This window comes from Mus musculus, chromosome 14, assembly GCF_000001635.26.
Source record: "Mus musculus strain C57BL/6J chromosome 14, GRCm38.p6 C57BL/6J".
Classification (NCBI taxonomy): Eukaryota; Metazoa; Chordata; class Mammalia; order Rodentia; family Muridae; genus Mus; species Mus musculus.
Window position 1 is genome coordinate 96,151,729 of NC_000080.6, and position 19,534 is coordinate 96,171,262.

The 19,534-nt window shown below is 34.9% G+C and overlaps 1 protein-coding gene across 1 annotated transcript in view; it reads right to left on the reverse strand.

The window, feature by feature from the left end:
- Klhl1 (kelch-like 1) overlaps window positions 1-19,534 on the reverse strand; it is a 413,770-nt gene that overhangs the window by 46,464 nt on the left and 347,772 nt on the right. The window contains exon 8 of the mRNA NM_053105.2: window positions 178-340. Coding sequence (NP_444335.2) covers window positions 178-340 — 163 coding nt within the window. The remainder of the gene's footprint in view (window positions 1-177; window positions 341-19,534) is intronic.

A 19,534-nucleotide genomic window follows, 5' to 3' on the forward strand; every position in this document is an offset into this window, starting at 1 on the left:
AAGTATAGAAATATTCTCATAACACATACTTAATAATTCTTGGATTAGTCATTTATATACAAATTTTGGTTATTATCTATGGTAAGCACACATGCCATTATTAAAGATTATTCTTAAATACTACCACACATTTATTTTCTTCTTAACTATAAGAACATCACAGGAATATCTACTCACTTTCCATTCAGTGCTGCTACTCCAACCGTGCTCCGAGCAATGGACATACTGGCTACATATGTCCACTGCTGGCTCTGGGGATCCCACCTTTCCACTGTGTTCAGATAGCTCCAGCCGTCATGGCCTCCCACTGCATAGATAGGCCCTTCCAGTACAGTTACTCCTAAGACATTGCAGGGAAACATAAAACAATGGGTGTGGAGTTAGCAATAGTACAGTATACAGTGAAAATATGTTAGGAAGTTAAGTTTCATATTGTGTCCTTATCCTAAAATAATATGAACCAAAATTATAAAATAATTACTTTTGTATTTTAGAGATTTTTCTTTCGTATTCTTTTATTGAAAATAAGTATTTTTATGCAACATATTCTGATGATGGTTTTCCTGGCCCCACTCTTTTCTAGATCCTTCTCCCTTTGTCGACCACTCAACTACACCCCTCTCCCCTCTCTTTCCTTTCTTTCTGTCTAGAAAACAAAGAGGCAAACAAACCAGGGCTTTCATAGCATATGAAAGGGTAAGAACAAGATAGACAAAATCAAAATCTGTAAAAAACATGGTATTTAGAGTGTCAAATTATACCCACAGAGGTACTGAGAAAACTAAGAACACTCTACTGAAATAGTATTTCTCACTCTAATCTTGCCATCAGGGCTCAGTGAACCACGGGGAAGATACAGAAAGAGTATAAGAGCCAGAGGGGATGGAGGACACCATAGATCAAGGCCCTCTACATCAACATGGTCAATACACATAGGAATTCACAGAGACTGAGGCAACATGTACAACATGTGCAGAAATGTGTACCATGTCCTTTGCATATATATTTACTTCCACCTTAGTGTTTTATGGGATTCCTGAATGTGTCAATGAGTGGGTCTCTGTTTCTTGTGCCTTCTAGCTGGTTCTTTTTCTCTAGTTTGTTTGTGATAGCTTTTATTTTATCTCATTAAATTAAAATTTAGTTTAATAAAAACAAGGAATTGTAGCTGAGCAATGTTCAAAGAAATGCTCAACTGTCAAAACAAAAGAAAACAAACCTCCTTAAGAATCTTTTTAAAAAGTCAAATTTATACCATTAACTATGGCTTTGCCAAGAGACATAAACTACCCTATTGGTTAATAAACTGTAATAAACTTTAGTGACTTATATGTGTACTTTGAGCACTACAGAAGCTGAAGTCTAGCAATAAGGATTACTTTCGAGTCAGTGGAGTTCCAGACCAGTCTCTAAGGTCTAAGTTACATAGTGGGACTCTCTTTTAAATGAAGAGTGAGTGTGTGTTTGTGTGTGTGTGTGTGTGTGTGTGTGTGTGTGTGTGTATGTGTGAGAGAGACATAGAAAGAGAGAGGGAGAAAGAGAGAGAAAGACAGAGAGACACAGGGACACAGAGACAGGCAGACAGAGAGAGAGAGAGAGAGAGAGAGAGAGAGAGAGAGAGAGAGAGAGAGAGAGACTAGAAACCTACAATAGTTAAATGCAGCATGAATTATCTATTTACTGTATGGTTGCATTAAAGTGAGAGCATTTAAATTAACATGTTGCTTCTTTTCTTAGGGGGTGTGCTGATACTTGATATTTCATATTTATAGTATTGGAATTGTTTTTTTTTATTTAGGGTTGATTTAGGTATTTGAGATTTTGTAACAGGATTCTATACGGAATTTGAGATCATATTGTCTACTTCTGTGGAGAATGCCATTGAAATTTTGAAGAGAATTGCATTGAAACTTAGACAATTTTTGGTAATATAGCAATTTCCATAATATTATTCAAACCACTGAGCATACAGTTTAGTCTTTGTTGCCTCCAGTTTTTTCAGTGTCTTAAAGTTCTCATTGTAAAAACTTTCAAGGCTTTGATCAGGTTTTTGTCCTAGATAAATGTTCTTTAGAAGTGACTATATTATCCTAAGAATGGCATTTCATAGGCTTGCTTTTTTCTGCCAGAATTCCAGAATATAAAAATGCTAATGAATTTTCCATTTTGGTCTTGTATCCTGACACTGCTACAATGGTAGAATGAGAGTCTTTAGGACTTTCATAGGTCTCAAGTAGGAAATAATGGCCTTCTAATATTTCTCCTTTTTCCCCTTTATTGGATATTTTCTTTAATCTTTTATGGATTTCCCCTCTGGAAACCACCTATCCTGTTCCCCCTCCTCCTTCTTCTATGAGAATGCTCTCCTACCAACTCACCCAATCCTGCCTCCCTGCCCTGGCATTCCTCTACAATGGGGCATAGAGCCTTCACAGGACCAAAGGGCCTCTCCTCCCATTGATGCCTGACAAGGCCCTTCTCTGCTACATATGTGGCTGGAGCCATGAGTCACTCTATGTGTACTCTTTGGTTGGTGGTTTAGTCCCTGGGGACTCTGGGGACTCTGGTTGATATTGTTGTTTTTCCTTTGGGGTTTCAAACCCCTTCTAACATTTCTAATTCTCTTATTTGATTGTTCTAAGAATTGAACCACTTTGAGAGTGGGGACAAAGGTCATTCTTGCCTCATTTTTATTTTTGAAAACAAGCTCTCAATATTTTCCTATTTAGCTGAAGGTTCTCTATTTTTATTATTTATTAGTATCAAGTGTTTTAAGATAGCAAACTCGTGTTCATAGTTTCTACAGGAGTATATTTTTATTAGATATTTTCTTTACTTACATTTTAAATGTTATCCCCTTTCCTAGTTTACCTCCAAAAATCCCCTATCCCCCCCCCCCCAACCCCTGCTCACCATCCCACCCACTCTGGCTTCCTGGCCCTGGCAGTCCCCTCTAGTGGGGCATAGAACCTTCACAGGACCAAGGGCCTCTCCTCCCATTGATGACCGACTAGGCCATCTTCTGCTACATATGCAGCAAAAGCAATGAGTCTTACCATATGTTTTCTTTAACTTTTATTCAGGAAGCAATGCCATTTATTGAATGACTTTTCTGATATCTTGAGATGATTATGTGATTTCCATCTTATAGTCTATTTGTATTCTGTGTTACAATAATTGATTTGTTATTTTTGAACAAAACTTTTACTCCAGTTATGAAACCAAGTTGATACTACTATAGTTCTTAATGCATTCTTGAACTTATTTCCATAGTATGAAACTTGCATCTGTATTGATCAGAGAATTTAGAAGTGGAGTTTAATTGTATATGTGTCCTTATCTAGTTTGCTATCAGCATACAGCTGACTTAATGTAGTAGTTTTAATTACTTGTGTCATTTGATTGGTAAATAGAGTGTATTAATATTTAGAGCCAGTGTCAATGTTTGTGGTTTGCAGTCATTTTGATGTTGTTTGGTGGCTTGTATTCACAGCTATATTTTATATTTTATAAACTATAGCTTTCATTGTCTTCTTTCTCAATTCTCTTTTCTGTTGGAAATATTGTTACTATTCTGATATATTCTTTAAGATTCTTTGTTGTACTAATAACAAACAAAGTTTGGAGAGAAACTATATAAGGGTGTTTATATCATGAAAAGTTTTTATTTTTCCTGCAAGTCTTGAAGATAGTTTTTCTGGCAAAAGTAGTCTATGTTGTTAGTGATGGTCTTTTAGAATATGGTGTGTTTTCTTCGTGTTGAAGAATAACTTCATTATTGTGCCAAATAGGAGATGAACAAGAAGTTTTGAATGATTAATGAATTTGCATATATAAGCAAAATCTGATAAAAAATTACTATGTATGATACACAGTGATATTCTGGATATATAGGCAATTTACAGCCATACTTTTCTTTCCTGTTCAGAACTTGTAGTATCTTTTTTTGTGTGAGACTCATGAAAATGTCAGATCTAGATATCAGCCTCTCTTATTTAGAGAATTTAGCAGTTCCTAGTTGCCAGATTCCTAGGGTATGAATGAATGCATAGAAGAGATGGAAATAAATGTTTGCCTTAGTTTCTTTTCCCTTTGAAATTTTGCATCTCAAAACATGACAACTTTGTTTCTTCTCTAATCCTTCAAGAATCTCATTTGTGTGTTTAATTCTGCCTTTAGAGTAATACATTGATACCTTACTCAGATCCAACTGCTGTTTTGAGGCCAAACTTAAATTATGTGACTTTCAATTAACTTTATTGTTGAATATATTTTTATCAGATTGAGCTAATTTATATGTAGATATAGATATAATTTTTGTCCATTTTTGTATGTATACATACATACATACAGTTCTCAGAACAGACTCTATGTGCTGTCCCACTCAATAATTGTAAGGTAATAAACTCAATTAAAAACAGGATATAAAAAGAATTCATGCCAGGCAGTGGTGGCACACACCCTTAATCCCAGCACTTGGGAGGCAGAGGCAGGTGGATTTCTGAGTTCGAGGCCAGCCTGGTCTACAAAGTGAGTTCCAGGTCAGCCAGGGCTATACAGAGAAACCCTATCTCAAAAAACCAAAAAAAAAAAAAAAAAAAAGAATTCATAAAAGAATATGTATATTTGAACTTCATAGAACATATATAATTTCATGATAAATTGTGTAAACTGAGGACATCACCACTCTGATTTAAGGTTCAGGGAAAGATTTTTATTGTAGATATAAGGGACAGTACAGACAGGGGCATTTGGAAGAGTCCAGATCAGAGAGATAGAATAGTACACTGAACATGGCTAGCAGATAGCACTTGGCCATGAAAAGAGAGGCTAGGTGAAAACAGAAGAGAGACAAAGCAAAGGAGAACAAGAGAGAAGGGTGAGAGAGAAGAGGCTAAATTAGGAAGACAAAGGAGATCAATTGGGCAAAAGGCAAACTTGTATAGGAATAGGTAGCTCAAGGAGGGAAGTCACTGAGGTAGAGAAGGTTAGAGTAGTGGCCATTGGGAAAATAACTGAGAAAAGCCACAGGTGGCCCTGATACTGACAGGGAATGCAGGCCAGGATGAGCCTTGGTATACAAGTAGGCACCACAGACAGCCATTCACCTTCCATCTTGATGAGAAAATGGGTCTTTTGGTAGAAGGCAAATCCCCTGAAAAGAGAGGAGCTTCCTTTAGCCCTGACAACAACTAAGAGAATAAGTAGGTTAATCAAATAATATACCTTTTCTCCTCTCCCTCTCCATTGGTTCATCTCTTAAAGAATGTCTCCATCAACTCCCTCCCTCTGAGAGTTCAGAGAACTCTGCAGAAGAGGATGTAGGAATTGTGTCCTTTGTGTACATACTATTGCTTCCAGCTTGTGTTTTCATCTAACACTTCAGAGAGTGAATGAGAGTTAGTGTGTCTCTGCATGTGCATCTGCTGCATGTACCTTCTTTAGAGTCATGTTCTTTCTTTTATTTACTTTTTGTCTAATCTCAATGTGTTAGTTTTTGTTTTATATTATATTTTATTTTATGTTATCCCATAGAATCTTCTTTGTTTTCTAGTGAGAGGAAGAAAGAAGATGTATCTGAGTGGGAAGTAAAAAGATAGGTAGGGAGAACCTGGGGAGATTAGAGGATGGGGAACCATAACCAGCATCTATTATATGAGTAAAGTTATCTATTTCAATAAAAGGACCAACCCCCACCCAAATTAAAAATGTATCAAGGCTGTATTTATAAATATGTGCAAAGATACAACATTTGCATGTAACTAGGAAGGGAACACAAGACTAATAGGCAGCAAGAAGTAAAAATGTTGAAACATTTTGAACATTGAAGACTTAAATAGTGTGCATGGGAATGCACTAAATAGTATGCACGGGGATACAATTTCTCTCTTTTTTGTCTTTTAAAAATTTAAAGTTTTAAGATTTCACAATACCTAAACTTTTGAATTAATAACTAGTTGACAAAATATTTTAAATACTTGGCTGTAAAGGGGCAGTGACTAATTGCACTTTTTTTTTTAATTGCACTTTTAATCAATTTTCTTAAGGAGCAGTTGTAACTAGAAGGCTTGCAAAGTTATTAAGAGTCACATGTGCATAATTTATTTATTTATTAACTAGAAATATGCATAAGCAATTGTAAATTTGAGAATTAATAGTATCTGAGGGATGAACAATTTAAGCAATTGCGAGCTCAGAGACTGTATATTCAGACTTAGTAAAATTAGTCATTTAATAGAGTCATAATGATTTTTCTCTTCTTCAGTGTGACCAGTTATTTTAACTCAATCTCAGACTGGTCTAATATTCATTCCAATGTTAGAGATTCCTATATTCTAAATTACCTAACAAAGTTAATTCAGAGCACATCCCCCACTCCCCCTAGAACCCAGGTTGTAGTCTGCTGGCCGGACACAACAATTAGCGCCCAACGTAGGGCCAATTGTACTCATTTATGAAAACCTCAAAAATAGAAAAATAAAATTAAAAATGTTTATAAGCTATATGTTTGGAGGAGATATTATATAACCTATACTGGAAAGAAGAATGTGGTTAACAAGAGGAAAATGTGAGACATTGCATATATTATAGTTTGGTACTGCTATTACAATAATGTTGCTAAGAATAGGGCAAAATAGTAGATGGTTGCAATAAAAAGTGCTAGTTTGTATTGCGGTTGCCACAGCTTTCTCATCACATTATTTTATCATCTGACTAATATTGGCAATATACTAGAATTCATTGTCATTGCTAATCCTCACACTTAAATTTTATATGACTCATAGCATGTGTATGGAGGTCAAATAAAAATACATATAACTACATAGCAAATAATAGGCACTCAAAATATTTATAAACAGTCCATGTAGTGTTCACTAGGAATGGACAAAAATAGAGTTTCCCCAGAGTGATAATTAATATTAATGTCAAATATATATTCACTCTTAAAACTTAATTCCTATTGCAAACATCTCTACCTAAAATTAAAACATCGAGCAAATGTTGTTATCAATGATGAAATTGCTTTAAATATTAATGTTTCCACAACCCATATTTACTAGAATATATTTATACTTTATGCATACCTATTATAAAATGTGATATTCTTTTAGCTGTCACTGTATTTTAAGACTCTGGATGTCTGACAATGTGTTTCTTTATTGCAGCTGTTCTAATTCCTATGCAAAATGTTCTAATTAAGTAGAGAAAATAAATGGACCAGAATAAATTCAAAATTAAGATAATACATTCAAATTCCTCCTTGTGTTTTCCAGAAATATCTTTATAAATATAGTAAATTAGGACGTTAAAAGACTTTTCTTACTGTCAATATAAAGCATTAAAAAATATTTAACATCTAATTGAAAGGAAATACATAAAAAGAATCATTGGTTTCAGTTTGACCATAATGTCAAAATGCTATATAAATGTTTCTTTAACTTAATAAAATCATTCAGATTTTAAAATTAGTTTTTGCTGCTTGAAAACTAAAAAAGGAACAAAAATGTGTCCTTACACTATATTATAGTTATTCTTCCTTCAACTGATAATATTGGCCTCATCAGGGTTACACAAACCTATGAAAACATGCTAGTGTCTATCTGGATTATAGATATTTTATTTTGTTTGGTGCACAATTTTATCTAGAAAAAGAGATTGTTCAAAATTGCCACAGATGGTTGTTAAGCACAGTGAAGACTAAGAATGACCATGACTGTGAAAATATCATTGCTGGGAAGATTCCAATTATCTAATTTCTTTCACTGGGTAATGTTTTTGTATCTTTGTTTTCATTGTGGTTTATTTGTTGGTGTGTGGGGTGAAGATTGTTATAAAGTCCAGAGAAGAGCTAAAGCTGAACTTTATTCCCAGATAACTTCAATTTCTCAGGCTAGTTCCTAAACACACACAAAAGAAGTACACATATTATATCCATATTCCCATACAGGATATAAAACATGGGAAAGAATGGGATAACTGAATCACACAAATACTCCCTGTTTCCATGATGAAGAAAAAAGTTACTGCCCAAGTTGATAAGTTGACTCTTAATTTAAGATTGGGGAATAATATATGTAATGATTTGGGGAAAATATTTGCATAAAATATTTTATCAGGAATAAACAGATTATATCTGAAGAACAATAAAAGTGTCAGATTTTATTTTTAACTGAAGAGTTAAGTGACTGGGAACATAAAGTGCAGTAATGCCGCATGGGAGAAGGAGAACCCAAAGCAGAACCTTATATTCCAATAGGATGAACTGTTAACCAACTGGACGAGTAGGGACTGATCTAGTAAATGCTTTAAAAGCGACATTATGTGACATCATTTCTTTCTCAAAACATGCATTTCTGCTTGTAATTCAGAAATGGCATACGATGTGGCCATGCTAGAAATCTGTATGAGAGACGTGTGTTTCTTGTGATAGAACAGAGAAAATAATGAAGGGCTCACTAAACATATTTAGGAAGGATTTACACATTTATTCTCTCACCTTGTACTATTTATTCCAATTATATCTTTGTTATGTGACTTTAGAAATATTGTTTAGAATGATATACCTCCCATTCATTATCTACATAGTACAGTGCTAGTCCACATTTTACTTCAAACATTGAATAAAGTAATATATACAAAACATTTAAATATATGCCTGGTACATCCTAATGTATTTTGAGTATATTGAAGATTATGGTACTATATAATGGTAATATACCAAGAACCAATGTTTTCTAATTAAGTTTCACTCTGTATTATCATAGACATTAAGTAAATAAAAGTGAAGCTACTGGCTTGAAACTTAAATAACTCCAATATACTTTATTACACTTGAGGGATCTGTATTTGTTTAAATGTTAATTAAAATAATTGAAAAAATTGCACAGAAGATAAGAGCACTGGATGCTCTTCCAGGAGCCCCTGGTTCCACTACTATCACTCCATGGTGGCTCAGTGCCATTTGTGACTGCAGTTTCCAAAGGATCGGATACCTTCCTCTGGCATGCAGGGACACCAGACATTCAAGTGACAGACTAGCAAACACCCAAACACATAAAATTAAAATTATCTTAAACTGGACTCAGATATGCATTTCCTAAATATTTTGTTAAATTAATATTTTTGTTCTATTATGAAAATACTAAGGATGGTCAACACAATGTGTTTAGACTTTCTTTAAAATACCAATGATGCATGCACGTCTAGAAAAGCCAATAGAAATAGGTTCTTATGTTCTAGAATTCTGAATGCCAAGTACAGAGATAAACCTGAGGTCTCCACTAGTTAACTGGAAATACCTAAAATGGTGTCTTGGAAGATGTGGAAAGTAATGGTGAGTTTATATACTCCCAAAACTCTCAAGAGAAGACATGCAGGGTACAAAAATTAAAGAGTAGGGAATGTAAGTACCACAGGGTAGAAATGGTATGAATAAATAAAAATTTCAGATCTTCCTGGTTGTTAGGAAAATCTAAAACTTATGTCCTTGTAATATGTCCTTATTCACTGTTTTTATTTCTGCCAGTATATTTACATCCTGATTGTGTAACTATAAGCAGTGACAGTGACAGGAGCGATTGTTTCAAGACATGGAAAGACTTGAGCTGGGGCTTTTGCCCATGACCTGCAATATACATGGCCCAAAGATGCTTATTTGCCTATTGTGATCTGCCCTGTCCTATGCCTTTCTAAGTTTACCTTAATAAAATTAGATCGAATGCATCTCTCCATCCGTTCCAACTTCCTTCTCTATAATCCATGACAGATTTTCTTATATTGAAACTCATGAAGAATTGCAACCTCTTCATTTTCTACTTAATGAAAAACAATTTACAAAATTATTCAAAAATAATATGAAGATTGTCAAAAATTTGAAAAAAAGTCAGCAGATCAGAAAACAAAGGCACTGGTTTATGATTCTTAAAGTTTTGTCAGTGCATGTTTTAATTTTATTCTTTGGAGTCCATGTTTTGTTCACTTGAAACTTCTCTCTCCAGTTTAACTTGGTTGTAGGCTTGTCAATTCTGTTAATCTTTTCTAATAACCATTTATTTCTTTTGCATAGTCTTAGTAATGTTCCTTTGTTGTTGTATCTATTTCATAAATCTCCAGCCTTGCTTTTGATTATCATTTTTCACATTCTTTGGGAACAGGTACTGAAAGACATGGGTTTTCTAAAATACATTGTTAAGTTGTTAATTTGAGATCTCTTAATACTCTTAATGTAGTCATGTGGTGTTATGATCATTCCTCTGAGGACTGCATTCATTGTGTTCCACAAATTTTAATATGCCACGTTTAATGTGAGACCTCAGTAAGTGCTGCAGTCTGTTCATAGGAGAATACTGTCATCATAATTGTACCATGCTTATTTTAGTTTAATCCCAACAGTTAGGTTCATAGTGGGAATAAGAGATAAGGGGTGATGCTGTTAAAAAATAAAACAAACCTTCTTTTACCTAGGTAAGTGAAAAGTAATACTGCATGCAGAAGAAAACAATAGGAAAGAGAAGTAGGAATATATGATCCAAATTCTATTTATTATGTGTGACAGATAAACCCCTAATTTAGGAAATGAGAATTTCTGATACATTTTCTCTTAATAAAAATTAAGAGGTTAATAGAATGTGTCCACAAAGCTATTATAAATTCAATTGTTGTGAGAATAACACCTAAGCTATTGTATTTGCTAAATACTGTTTTTCATTCCCTTGCATTAGAAACACACAAGGCTTTTTCATACGATATTATAATTATCATGTGATTTCATGTTTACTTTCAGTCAATATATAGAAATAGCAGAGAAAAACATCCTTTCATGTTTTACTTTTCCATTTCCTTTAATGAATGAAAGGATGATTAGTGGAATAAATGAAATTGCAGATGATTTTCACCATCATCAATGGATTTCCGAACTAGAGTATTATTTCCAAAGATCTATAACTAAATCCACGATGCTGTTAAGGAATCAGGAGTGATAACGATTTTTAATCTAAAATACTTGAAATCTAAGTGTATTTTTCCTCATTTGTTTACAATTTGAAAGCAACCAGATAAATATATTTTGTATGTGAAATATTTCTTTTTAGAATAAATAAATTCTCACATTTAATGACATGTGAGCATTTACATAATTGTCTCTCTTCCAGTTACCTCATTTGCATTGTTAATTAAATTTTATATAATGTACCCAGGAAAGTATTTACTCTAGTTGGTGAGTTTGGTAAGAGGCTCCTATTTCAAACGTAGTTTTCCCCATGCCACTACATTAATGACCGCATCAGAAATGTAGCTAGGAGAATTTTGCCCCGACTCATGTCATTATTCATTTGTTGTTGCACAGTGGGTATTCAAAACTTTTTCTCATTCTACTTTTGATATCACTACCACTGAATTTTCATGGTTTATCATTTGATGCATTGCCCCTGTAAATATCTCTAATAGCTCAACCAATGAAATTCTATCTTCTATTCATATGTAAGTCAGCTACAGAAATTTTATTTTTTAATGTCTTCATTGTTTAAGTAACCTCTTTATTGACTTCATCTATGACTTTGCAATTGAAATTACTGAAAGCTTTGTTAATATGTATCACAGATATATCCAACATACCTATATAAAATTCATAGTTTGTATTAGTATAATGTGTGTTACAACTATGATGGATGAAAACTAATAGAAATACACTTTTATTTAATATAGTCTTAGTGCTTCATTCATTTGTATTCATTTCCAATGTAATTTTAAAAGTGCTGCAGAAGAGGATAATTATATAATATATTTATTAAAATTAATTCAATAAATTGTCTTCTCTGACTTATAAGTACAGTTCTTGATTACATAATGTTTATGTTTCCAAAATCAATAAATTAAATAAACTTGAGGTAATTACTTTCTATTTGTACCAAATAAAAACAAAGCAGGTTGGTAGAGGAAAGAAAATTTAGTTTGAAGATCACTTGCATTTTGTTCTACAGTTTATTAGCTTTAGGATATTTTGTGAAGATTCTTTAACTTCTTGATGTTTATATTGCCAGGACTTGGTTAGGTAGCCTTTTGCTTGCACTGTTAGAGAAATTAATTTTCATTAGGGTTTTAATTCTAATATACACAACAAATAATTGAGAGGTAATCTTGTTTGTTTAGTCGATCTTAATTTTTTTGATAATTTCATATATGTGGTGCAATAAGATTTCATGAACTATCAGAGTTTATTGTTAAATTTTGATGGTAAGTTATAAGGAGGCATAGCATTTCAGAGAAATGCTTTATAATGTGAAAAATGTAAAAACTGGAATAACTTTAGATACATTTAAAGCTGATGTTTATTTTAAAGTTCATTTTTTTGTAAAATCCAAAGAAAGAAAAGTGTATATTTTACAAAATACAGTTTAAAAACAATCCTTGTTTTCCTTGTGTCTTATTATTAATTCATTGCTTTCGTTAGATAAACAGAAGTAGAAATTTCAAAAAATTATGATGATGTGAGATGCTCATATTTTCAACAATGATGAAGAGCGTTGCTCTTGGGTTTCTTCTGATGGTCTTGATAAATTTCTGGTAGAAACACTAGTGTCTAGAATTATAAGAGAAAACTAAAAATAAGGTTACAACAAGCACACTTTGTCTTTACTTCATGTGACAATTTGAATTTGGCTGCTTTCCAAAAATTAAACAAAACAAAGGAAAGAAAGAAAAACAAACTGGGGGAAGACATGTTTTCTGTCTTCTCATGTTCAAACAGGGGATCTATAGAAATGGAGTTATTGTTGGTTTGTGTGCTTCTGCCAAGACACTATAACGCAGTAAGGTCAGGAATACAAGAGTTTCACCAAAGACACCCTTAGCATTGCAAACACGATTAGCATTGTAATCACATTATCTGTTCAGTCCACATTTTTTAGAATCAATTCAATAACAGTGGATCTCTCAACACAAATGAAGCCTAGACTATAAACTTAAGTAAACCACACCCTTAATTTTTTGAGTTGTGTGTATTCAATCTTCAAGAGATTGTGACAAATTGTATTGAGTTGGAATTTAGTCTGTGTGATTTAAAATCTCCTGAGTTCATAGAACATGACAGCAAGGTAAAGAACTGTCTTTCTTAGAAGGGGGACCAAATACCTATGGAAGGAGTTACAGGGACAAAATTCTGAGCAGAGACTAAAGGCATGACCATTCAGAAACTGCCCCACCTGGGGATCCATCCCATAAACAACCACCAAACCCAGACACTATTGCAGATGCCAACAAGAGCTTGCTGATGGGAGACTGATATAGCTATCTCCTGAGAGGCTCTGCCAGTGACAGACTAATACAAAAGTGGATGCGCACAGTCATCCATTAAATGGAGCACAGGGTCCCCAGTGAAAGAGCTAGAGAAAGGACCCAAGGAGCTGAAGAGATTTGTAGCCCGCTCCCTAGGAGGAACAACAATATGAACTAAACAGTAACCTTAGAGCCCCCTGAGACTAAACCACCAATCAAAGAAAGCACATGGTGGGACTCTTGATTCTTGTTGCATATGTAGCAGAGGATGGCCTAGTAGATCATCAATGGGAGGAGAGGCCCTTGATCCTTGGCTCTATGCCCCAGTGTAGGGGAATGACTGGGCGGGTTTGGAGGAGGGGCAGGGGGAGAGTATAGGAGATTTTTGGAGGGGAAACTAGGAAACAGGATAACATTAGAAATGTAAATAAAGAAAATATATAATTTAAATAAACAAATAAATAAACAAGCCTGTTGCTAAAGGAACTCCCTAGGAACCCACTAACAAGGGCCTGAGAGTATGTAGGCTAACTGAAGATTGTGACTTCTCCTTCGCCTCCGAAGCCAATCAATCCCTCAGACTGTGTCTATATTTGTTGCAAGCCACCTGATGCAGTGTCCATTTCACTCTCTATGTTGGTAGTGTGTTCTCCTACCTTGGATTCCGTTGCCGTTTAGTTCTTAGATGATGTCTGTATGTTACCTGTTAGGGAATGCTTCTGGGATCCTGCTAGGTTTGGCCACTGGAGATTCTGGGTACACTGTGTATGTAGGTCTAGAGAGCTGATACTACGGTATGGCAATAGACTGAGTCAGCCCACATAAGTGAGAAAATCAGAGACACCCACCAGAATCTGTTTAGTCCTCTAGGGACAAGAACTGACAACAAAGATCCTGCAGATCTTCTTGCCTCCTACTCTACAAGACCCAGCACATATTCTCCTCCAAGCGTCTTCACCACTCATTCCATTGTCTCAGCTCCCAACTTCAGAAGGTATTCCATGGGAATACATTGGCCAAGCCTGGTAGAAAAGCAACTAAGCCAGCACAGCAGACAGACAATCATCAGATCTTGATGACTCTCCCTTCTTTCCTCCTAGTCCTCTCCAGTCACATCCCCTGCTCTATAGCAGACTACTTGCTGTGTCCACTTATAAATCTCACTCTCCCCTACCCCCCACCTCAGGGGACTAAACAGATTCAGATGGATGACTCTGATTTTCTTACTCCTGTGGACACACTCAGCCCATTGCCATGCCATAGTATCAGCTTTCAATACCTACATGCACAGTGTTCCCAGAATCTCCAATGGCAAAACCTAGCAGGATCCCAGAAGCATTCCCTAACAGGTAACATACAGCCATCATCATCTAAGAACAATAGGCAGCAACAGAATCCTAGGAAGGAACATACTACCTACAAAGACAGACCAAATATCGGCACCTAGAATAAGAATCTTCACAGTCTTTCAGTTGTATCATGGGTATTCTGAGCTTCTTAGAAGGGGGAAGAAAATAATCTCAGGAAGTAGAGGGAGTTAGGAATCTGGGAAGGAGAGAGGAGGGGGAAGGAAAAGGGTGGCCTGATTCAGATAGATGGGGGAGAAGTACAGAGGGTCAAGAATTTTAAAGGAGGTGTGTAGCAGTGTGGGAGGGGGAACTTGGGAAGTCCCACTAGAAAGTCCCTTGTGCCAGGGACCCAAGAGGTTCTCAGGACCCAACAGGGAGGACACTAGGCAAAATACCCAACAAAAGGGAGATAGAATCTGTAGAGACTATATTTAGTGGATAAGCATGGCCCCCAGTTGAGGGATTGGGCCACCCACCCACCTCAAAAATATTAATCCAGAATTATTTGATATTATTATGTCAAAAGGAAATGCAGTGACAAAGAGTGGAGCAGAGACTGAAGGAAAGGCCATCCAGAGACTGCCCTACCTAGGGATCCATCCCATCTGCAGACACCAAACCCTAACACTATTGCTGATGCCAAGAAGCACTTTCTGACAAGGAGCCTGGTAGAGCTGTCTGGAGAGAGGCTGTGGCAGAGCCTGACCAGTACAGACTTGGATGCATGCAGTCAAGCATCAGACTGAGCAAGGGGACCCCAATGGGGAAGTTAGGGTGAGGACTGAAGGAACTGAAGTGATTTGCAACCCCACAGGAAAAACAATAATATCAACCAACTAGACCATCCCCAGTACTCTCAGGGACTAAACCACCAACCAAAGAGTACATTTGGGGGGACTCATGGCTCCAGCTGGATATACAGCAGAGGATTGCCTTATCTGGCATCAGTGGGAGGGGAGCCCTTTGTTCCTGAGGAGGCTTGATGAACTAGGGTAGGGGAGTGTTAGGGTGGTGAGGAGGGAGTGGGTGGGTGGGTGGGGGAGCACCCTCATATAGGCAAGGGGATGGGAACAGGATAGGAGGTTTGTGGAGCAGAAACTGGGAAGGGATGTGACATTTTAATGTAAATGAATAAAATAACCAATAAAAAGAACTTTCAAACTTTGGTAGCATAATAGCTCATAAAATATTTTATAGATGTAAAAACAAACAAACAAACAAACAAAAAAAACCCACCAACAACAAAAATCTTCCCAGTCTTAGACGCCTAGACACCAGTGTGAAACAAAATCAGTGATAGTCAGGACAGTATGTTCCAACTAGAGCCTAACAACGTAATAATAGTAGGTCCTGAGAAATACAAAATACCAGAAACACAAGAAGAGGATCTTGGAAGAGTCTTTATGAATATAACAGAAATCATTAAAGAGGACATTAATATATCTCATTTATAAAAATCTATGAAAACACAGAGTGGAAGAAAATGAATAAAGCAATTCAAGAACTAAACATAGAAAGAGAATCAGTAAAGACCTGCTAAATGGAGAAAATCTAGGAATGAAAAATTTAGGAACTCAAACAAGAACCACACAGGCAAGACTCACTAAGAATATGAGTGATGGAAGAACAACTCTCAAGCATTGAGGATATGGTAGAAGAAAGCTTTACATCAGTCAAAGAAAATGGTAAACCTAAAAACTCCTAACACAAATTATCCAGGAAATTTTGGACAACAGGAACAAACCAAATCTAAGGATAATAAAAATAGAGAAGGAGGAAGAAATCCAGGTCAAAAGCCCAAGAACATTTTCAACAAAATCATAGAATAAAATGTCTATAGCCTCAAGAAAGAGATGCCTAGGACGTTCCAAAGATCACACAGAACACCACATTAGACCATAAAAGAAAGTTCCACTGGTACATTATAATGAGAACTCTAAATCTTCAGAACAAAGAAACTGCAAGGAAAAATGATTAAATGTGGGTCAGAGAGTGTGTATATCTCTTTCTTGTGTTTTCCTAGGGTCTTTTTCTTTTTCTTTTTGTTTTTCTTTTTCTTTTTCTTTTTTTTTCCAGAATGCAAGTGAACATATGTGTGTGTGTGTTAGTTACTATATATTACCTATTTCCATTATACTTAAAATGCCTGTTTGTTTTCTAAAGTGAGAGAAAAGTACGAATTTGGATATAAGGGGGATATAAAGAGATAGTGGGAGGAGTAGAGAGATGGGAAATTGTAATCGGAATATATTGTTTGAAAATAAAACCCTGTCACTAAAAACAAAAGGACAGCAAAAAACAAAAAGCATTTTTTTAAAGTATAACCTTTCTCTTACAAAAATACTGAGGTCTTGAAAATTGATGAAAAAGTTCTTACCAGGACACACAAAGATAAATGAAAGGTATATGAAAGAAGCGGTTCTGATGATATTGGAGAAACAATATATAAAATGATATCTGTAATAATGAAGTAATTAAACAGACATGCCATAGATAAATGCTACAAGAAAATTTGTAGGACTCAAAAATGTCTTGTTATTCAAATATATTCACCATTCAGTTCCTAATACGTTGAGGTAAAAGAAAAAAAATAATCAGACACAAGCAAATGAAATATTAAAACTAAGTTAAAAAACAATCAAAACTTTACATTAGGAGAAATAGTTCTAAAATACTAAAACTCATAAATATTTTATTTCTTTGTATACTCAGGCATTTAACTGAGGGGTAATGGAATCTTCTGGGAAGATTGGTGGCAGAAAATCCTACATCTTATAGAACAATGCAAGTAAACATCTTCAGGTTTTACCTTCATTTATTTATTGACTGAACTATCTAAATAACAAGGATAATTAAATAAATAGCATATGTATCTAGCTTATGAACAAAAGCATGACAGTACAAGTTAAGACAGTTAAAATAATCAAAAGATATAGAGCAGTGAGTGATATCAGGATAAAACCTTAGTCTAAATATGCAATGTGAAAAAAAATATTTTTATAATAAAATAGAATTTTCAGATTTAGGCCACAAAGGAAAAACTAGTACTATTTTTAGCAAAGTATATTAAATGACGAATAGTAATAACCATGATAGACAATAGTGTAAAAACATACCAAAACAAAAATAGAATGCAAGTAAATGGGATTGCAACGACAGCTCAGTCACTAAAATGCATGACATACAAAAGGACTTTGTTCCATGCCCAGAACCATTAAACACCTTGGCATGGTAAGAAAGCTCACAATGCTTGAGACTGGAGAGGCAGAGACAGAGAGATTTCCCGAGGTCTGTTGGCTAGCCAGCCTATCCTATTTTTTTAGGTGTTTGCCATTAAGAGTCCCTAAGAATAATACTCAAAATTGACCTTACCTTTGCATTCATGTACACACAAGTCATATAATAATTAACCACACATGAACATACATACACAAAAACAGCAACATATGTTAAAATATAAGATTTGTAAATATCATCAAATATAGAAATTGGAAGTTAAGAAGTCTAAATTATTAAATAGTTTAAGCACAGTTAATAATTAACTTACTCTAAAATTCTGATATGTAACAATGTATAACAGCTTATAGAAAATATTACATTATAAAAAAAGAAATATAACCACAGTATGAAATACAGACATATTTATCAATTTGATAAAGGATAAAAAATACTGATGTTTGAGTAACCAAAAATTTGAGTTAAAATGTTTGTCTTAATTTATGTACAAATCTTGCATAATTTAAACAGAAAAGGTTCAACTTTGAGTCACAGAAAATAACTGCTTTCCAAGTTATCAAACTGGAAACAAAATATTTAAATGCAATTAGGGAAAGTCCATTAATTTTCAGTGTTTCAACTAACGAAACTAAGAAAATAATGATGTGTTTAAAATAATTATATTGCAAAATTTCACTGGATGCCTGAAGTATTATATTTTGACAGTGTTAGACTATTAAGTAAAAAAAGTAATCAAACATTTTTTTAAATTTTTTCATTAGATATTTCTTCATTTACATTTCAAATGCTATTCCCATACCCTCCCCGCACCATGCTCCCCAACCCACCCACTCCTACTTCCTGGCCCTGGCATTCCCCTGTACTGGAGCATATGATCTTTGCAATACCAAGGGCCTTTCCTCTCACTGATGGCCTACTAGGCCATCCTCTGCTACATATACAACTAGAGACAAAGCTCTGGGTGTTACTGGTTAGTGCATATTGTTGTTCCTCCTATAGGTTTGCAGACCCCTTTAGCTCCTTGGGTACTTTCTCTAGCTCCTTCATTAGGGGCCCTGTGTTCCATCTGATAGATGACAGTGAGCATCCACTTCTGTATTTGCCAGGCATTGACATATACTAAGGAATTTGGTAATATAGACTCAAGGATTCACTAACAATAAGAGAAAATAAACTTATAACAATATGAAGCAAAAGCCTAAATTTGCAGGTCTGTATGTTGACATATTCTCTACTATAATGTTATGAAACTGTTGAGTTACTAGATTAGATGAGTTCCTAGGCATAAGGTCCTTGTGATAGCATTATGAACTGAAAGAGAGAAGGCCATTGCCATCTCAATTGAAGAACATGCTCAAAAGCATCTGTCACTAAGCCTTAAAGAGGGTCATCGTGAGGAGCAAAATACTGGAGTATTTTTCCAACGTCTGGTCGGTGAATATATATACTTGCATTCAACTCACATAGTTTAACAATTTATTATAGCATCCTGTGCTGACCATTTTGTAAGACAATGCTTTTATTAAAAAAAGAATGACATCAAGGCACTGAGGAAGATTTTAATGACCAAATTCGATCTCAGAAATTTCATGAAATCAAGTAATATAGAATAATTTGAAACAAAACCAAATATTTACTCTTGGAAGAGAAAAAGCTCTTAGCATTGTAACAAACTA